This window comes from Notolabrus celidotus, unplaced genomic scaffold (genome assembly GCF_009762535.1).
Source record: "Notolabrus celidotus isolate fNotCel1 unplaced genomic scaffold, fNotCel1.pri scaffold_535_arrow_ctg1, whole genome shotgun sequence".
Lineage (NCBI taxonomy): Eukaryota > Metazoa > Chordata > Actinopteri > Labriformes > Labridae > Notolabrus > Notolabrus celidotus.
The window spans coordinates 7,501-13,873 of record NW_023260336.1 but is presented as its reverse complement, the minus strand read 5'-3'; the positions used below and the strand labels follow the sequence as shown (position 1 = coordinate 13,873).

Below are 6,373 nucleotides of genomic sequence, written 5' to 3'. Positions count from 1 at the left end.
ACAAGTCTGCTTAAATTAAAGGTTCATATACCTGAATGCAAGTTTTATGTGTTGATGAGGATGCATCAATATCTGCACTCACAGTGGAGCGATTCTTGATTTATCATCATATAAAGATTTCTGTTTCTGTTTCTAACACATTTCAAACTGACGTTTTTGGGGTAATTATTTCTTCGGGGGAGGAAAGCTGCTTTGGTGCCCTCTTTAAGATTTAATATTTAAGTTCATGAGTGTAGTATTTCTTCTGTTTTGTTGAGGAAATATAAAGAAGTGTGTCATCTGCAAAAGTTTGATTCTTTTTTATGTTCTTTCTGAAACAAGCAGAGGACCGAGGTATCCTCCCTGAGGAACACCAAACAGTAACTCACACCTCTCTGGTCCAAACTGTGTGAGCAGTAAAACATGACTTTAGAGATGTGTTACTTAAAGGGATATTTCAGTGTTTTTGAAGTGGGGTTGTATGAGTTACAGTACACTAGTGCTCCTGTTAGCCACAATGAGTGCTGGTGAGCTCTTCCCCTTTAATGAGAACATTCCCAGAGGACCGGCAGGTCAGCTAGGATATGTTCTCTGCAGACGGGGTCGCCTATTTCATGTGATTTCACTAAAGTTAAGAAAATATGTTCCAGGCACTCATCACAGGGAAATGCATGAACCAGTAGAAAACATTGGAGCTCTTCAGTTCACCGTCAGTCTTTGTTTTGGGACTATTTTCAGACGCACCTCTCAGACCGGTGTTCTTCCGCTGCATGAGTACAGATACACACAGATCAGCTAATCTGGCTTTACAATTTTATTACTTAACTTGTACTGTAATATTGATTTAAATGTTGCTTTATTATTGTATTAATTTGAACTGTTATCTTATTCTATTTTTATTTATTTATTCTAATATGTATTTTTTTTATTTATCTACTCAGTATTCTTACCCTTTTTAAATCTATTTATTTTAACTATTTGTATTCTTAATTTTGATGCTTTAACTTAATTAAATTAAACATATTTTATGGTTGGTGTGCATTAGTCTCTATTGTATTTTATTATATTTTAATTAAAATTTTCATTATCACTATTCATTATTATTATTATTATTATTATTATTATTATTAATATAATAAATAATTTTTTTCATGCTTTAACTTCTTTTAATTAAAATTTGTATTGTTGGTGTGCATTAGTCTCTATTTTTTTCATATTCTAATTATTATTATTATTATTATTATTATTTATTTATGTATTTATTTATTTTTCATTTTTTTGGGGATGCTTTAACTTATTTTAATTACACTTACAACATTATAATAAATACATATATTTTAATGTTGGTGTGCATTAGTCTCTATTTTATTTTATTTTAATTTTTATTATCACTATTTATTATTATTATTATTATTATTATTATTATTATTATTATTATTATTATTATTACTATTATTATTATTATTATTATCATTCATTATTTTTTTCATGCTTTAACTTCTTTTAATTAAACATTTAATTGTTGGTGTGCATTAGTCTCTATTTTTTTTATTTATATTCTAATTATTATTATTATTATTATTTATTTATTTATGTATTTATTTATTTTTAAAAAATTTTTGGGATGCTTTAGCTTATTTTTATTACACTTACAACATTACAATAAATACACATATTTTATATTTTATTTTATAGTCTCTATTTTATTTTATTTTTATTATTATTATTATTATTATTTATTATTATTGTTATTATCATTATTATTATTATTATTATTATTATTATTATTAATATTATTATTTATTAATTTAATTAATTTAATAATTATTATTTTTATTATGATCATTATTATCATTTCTATCATTATTATTATTATTATTATTATTATTATTATTATTATTATTATTATTATTATTGTTTTCCTCTTATATGTCTTGCCATTGTTTTTTTCTGCTTCTTGTTTTTCAGTTGCTGTAAAGCTCTTTGGGTTGCATTTGTTTTGTCTGAGAGGTGCTTTATAAATAAAGCTTTATTGATTGATTGAAATATATCTAACACTGTTGTCTTACTAGAACTTGTTTATGACTCTGGGCTCAGTGGTCTGAGACACTGAAGGTCCCGGGCTCATCCAGCTCCTGACCCTCTTCTCTCTCTCTCTGCCGATCTCTTCTTCTTTGTGTTTCTCTGAATTTAAAAATGTTATTAAGACCAAAGACAAGCTGACATCTCTCTCCCTCCTCTGGCTGTTTGACTCTCTGTTCCTGTGTTTCCTCTCTTTTAGTCTTGGCAGCGATTCATCCTCTGAGGATAAAAATCCCATCCTGCAGTTCAGACTGTTTACGTGGCCGCAGACCAGAACTGTAACAAATTAAAGAAACATGCAACAGAAAAATAAAAACACTAAATCTGTGCCAAAAGATTTGTTCTTTTTTTTACAGCTATGGAGAAAATTCACTCGCAAATACTTTGACTTTCAACTAAAATGTCATAAAAAGAAAATGTGATTGTTCCAAAGAGAGAGCGACAGGTCAGGATAAACAGTTCATCTCCGCCTCTGCAGTCGTCTTTCCTTTCATGCCAATTGTTTTTGTCCTTTTAGACAAAAGAGTCGGATCTCCACAGGAGGCGAGTCCTCATTAGGGATGGAAACACACATTTAAAGCTCTCTGTGTGTGTGTGTGTGTGTGTGTGTGTGCATCACAGGGGTGCCTTCATTTACTGAACACAGCTCAGTCATTAGGTAAAACTCTGCGGCTGCCGCAGCACCTCCATGAAACGACACAGCAGGGTGAGCGTGTCTGCACCTCCAACATGAACACGCCCACACACTGAGTCTTTATGTGTCCCCACATTAAAGGGACTCACCTGAGGACAGAGGTTATTCAAAGGGAGGAAACTCTATCCAACACTCCTCTGGTCAAACTCAAGCTTCACTTGGACTCGCCTGAACTCACGTCATGTATGAATACCTGTGCACGTGTCTGCGTCTGTGTGTGAGTGTGTTACCTGATAGGAGTTGGGCCAGAATGTAGAGATGGCGAGTTCGGCCTTCACCCAGCCTTCGGTCACCGTGTCGGAGGCGTTCCACACCGGGTTCCCCTGAGCTCCTCCGTTCACCTGCAGGCACACAGGAAGGAGGGAAGATGATGGTGAAGGAGAGAAGTCTGCAGACTCACAGAGAGAAACTGAGGGATCATTTTGAAGAATAACAATCCTAAAGGATGCATACAAACTTCTTATCACTGAACTACATCAAATCCAACCTCATGATCATCGGCTCCAAGTCCCTCACAAATCCCACTCCAAATGTCATTCTCACATTCAATAACTCGACTCTATCTCCTGCTCCTCACATCTGTCACCTTGGAATCATTTTTGACCCCAACCTTTCTTTTCACCACCACGTCACCCAGCTCACTAAAACGGCCTTCTTCCACCTCAGAAACATCCCCCGCCTCCTTCCATTCCTCTCTTTCTCTGCCGCAGAAACCCTTATCCACGCATTCATCACATCCTGTTTAGATTACTGTAACAGCATCCTGTACGGCACATCATCCAAAGTCCTCCATAAACTATAATACATTCAGAACTCTGCTGCACACCTCCTCAACGTGACCACATCACCCCGGTCCTCCAGCATCTTCATTGGCTCCCCGTCCCCTACCACATACAGTTTAAAATCCTCCTCCTCACCCACAAAGCCCTCCACCACCATGCCCCTTCCTACCTCACTGACCTCCTCCACCACCAGGCCCCTTCCTACCTCACTGACCTCCTCCACCACCAGGCCCCCTTCCTACCTCACTGACCTCCTCCACCACCAGGCCCCCTTCCTACCTCACTGACTTCCTCCACCACCAGGCCCCTTCCTACCTCGCTGACTTCCTCCACCACCAGGCCCCCTTCCTACCTCACTGACCTCCTCAACCATCAGGCCCCTTCCTACCTCACTGACCTCCTCCACCACCAGGCCCCTTCCTACCTCACTGACCTCCTCCACCACCAGGCCCCTTCCTACCTCACTGACCTCCTCCACCACCAGGCCCCTTCCTACCTCACTGACCTCCTCCACCACCAGGCCCCTTCCTACCTCACTGACCTCCTCCACCACCAGGCCCCTTCCTACCTCACTGACCTCCTCCACCACCACACTCCTCCATCATTATATATTTGCAGCACATTCCTGCCGTTGCATCTATTTGGGATTTCTGCACGTGTGTACAAACCTGCTTCTTCTGTGAGTGTGCAGCATGTTCTCCTAAAGAAGATTGTTGTGCCACTTGATATTAAGACATTTGAATGTGTTTACTCTGAGCTTCTCCTTCACTCTCTCTCTGCTTCTGCTCACTGAACTCAAATCTTCATCTGCAGCTCCCCACTGGCCCGCTTATCTCCTCAGGCCGGGATGTAAAACATTCACTCTTTCAGGTCCTGCCTCCATCAACACTTTAGATCCATCCTATAATAATCACACCATCAAATGTCAACTCAGACACACACACACACTCGCACACACACATAAACACACGGCTTCACAAACAGTCAGAGCCCCGGGCTGACCCTCCCTGATGGAGAACAGAGGTCTGTTTGTTTGTTTACCTGTTTAGTCTGCTCACTCTATCAGCACCTTCATCCTTCAATCCACCTCTCCTCGTCTGTCACTCACACACACACACACACACACACACACACACACACACACACACACACACACACACACACACTCTCTCTCTCTCTCTAACACACACCTTGATGTAGACGTTGAGTGTGCCTGGGCTGGCTCCGTCCCTGCTGGACAGTGAGTACAGGAAGTCGATGCAGTGGGTGTCGTTCTCCTTCAGGGTGGGCATGTAGAGGTGAGCCTTCTGCCCGGACGCCCTGCCCGATGCGTTCACCACCATGAACGAGCCTGCACACACACACACACACACACACACAGAGAGAGAGAGAGGAAGGGAACAAGGTTCAAACATGATCAGAAGAAAAGTAAACTTGACATCAGATGAGCCTGAACATGTCCTTCAGAGGACTTTAGAGGACTTTAGGACAGAGGGCTGTGATCAGCGTTATTCAGATCCTCAGGCCTGAAGAGGCCGTGCAGCACGACAGGCTGCGGTAACATGATGCGACAGAACGTCTTGACCTTTGGATTATGTATTTGCAAAAGGGCAGCAGCTTTGTCTCTAAAGAAAGACCAACACGGTCTCAGCAGATGTGTGTCTAACATGAGTCTGGTCCTGCTGGAGGTTTCTGCCTGTTAAAGGAAGTTTGTCCTTGCCACTGTAACTTGCTAAATGCTGCAAAGTGCTCTGCTCATGGTGGATTAAGATGAGATCAGACTGAGTCCTGTCTGGAAGAGGGGACTGGATCTGATCCGGTCTTGATGTTGGGTCTTTGTTGACAATAGAACATAGAGGACTGCTGCTGCAATAAACCCTTCAACCTTTGCAGACATCAGTTGTATGACTAGAGTTGCATTACATGCAGATTCTGCAGAGCGCAGGGATATCGGCAGAGTGTTCCACAGCCTGGAAAGCTCTGCACCGCGAGTGCTGAGGTGTGTTAGTGGAACAGATAGAAGGTGTGACATGTTGGACCTGAGTGGGCAAGGTGGCTGGTACGGGTGAATGAGTTCTGACAAGTATTCTGGAGTCTGTAGTAAGTGTGAGAATTTTGATCTGGATTCTATAGGTGACGGGGAGCCAGTGAAGGGGTTTAAGAACCGGGGTGATGTGAGACCGTTTGTTTGACCGTGTTAGGACTCTGGCTGCTGCATTCTGTATTGAGGACTTGAGTTGTATCTCTAAAACATTGGATGTTGTGGTTGCAGTTCTGCATCAACAAAAAAGTGACTTAACATCTGAGCAATGCTTCAACACATCGGACAGATTTCTGTGTTCTGTCCTCTTTTCTCATCTCTCCATCATTAAACTGAAGAGCAGGATTCAGACTCTACTCATCACTTCCTCTCTCCTTAAAGGTCAAACTAGTTTCCATCCTGTCATTTCTCTCTCAGCACTTGTTGCAGAATAATAAAGAGCTCTTGTTTGCTGCAGAATTGATCAGCCAGGTTTGTGCAACATTCACTTAATGCTTGAAGCAGCAAAAAAAACACCGAAGCACCTCCAGCTCTTCTCGTCACTGGAGCTGTATATCAACGTCTTAATGTCTGCACGCCCTGAGGGTTCTGAACCACAACATAAAACACATTTTCTCTGTCGACTGCAGCTTTAAGTGTGTTTTAGTCTCTGCTTTATGGCGCAGGATGGAGCTTTTATGGGTCGGCCGGCTCCATTTGGCCGACTGCCATCAGCAAGGCTGAGAGTTAGAGTGACTGGGAGACTGTTTGGAGAGAGGAGAGATACTGAATCAAGCAGGTGTGACTGTGCACTTC

General features: G+C 41.0%; 1 protein-coding gene across 1 annotated transcript; it reads right to left on the bottom strand.

Annotated features, from left to right (window-relative positions):
• Positions 1-2,232: 2,232 nt before the first annotated feature.
• Positions 2,233-4,884, bottom strand: zgc:136683 (receptor-type tyrosine-protein phosphatase T). Its single transcript, XM_034679406.1, has 3 exons — positions 4,728-4,884; positions 2,986-3,096; positions 2,233-2,337 (listed from the first exon to the last, which is right to left on the bottom strand). The coding sequence occupies exons 1-3, from the start codon at positions 4,878-4,880 to the stop codon at positions 2,317-2,319; spliced, it is 285 nt and encodes a 94-aa protein (XP_034535297.1). The 5' UTR covers positions 4,881-4,884; the 3' UTR covers positions 2,233-2,316.
• Positions 4,885-6,373: the final 1,489 nt, after the last annotated feature.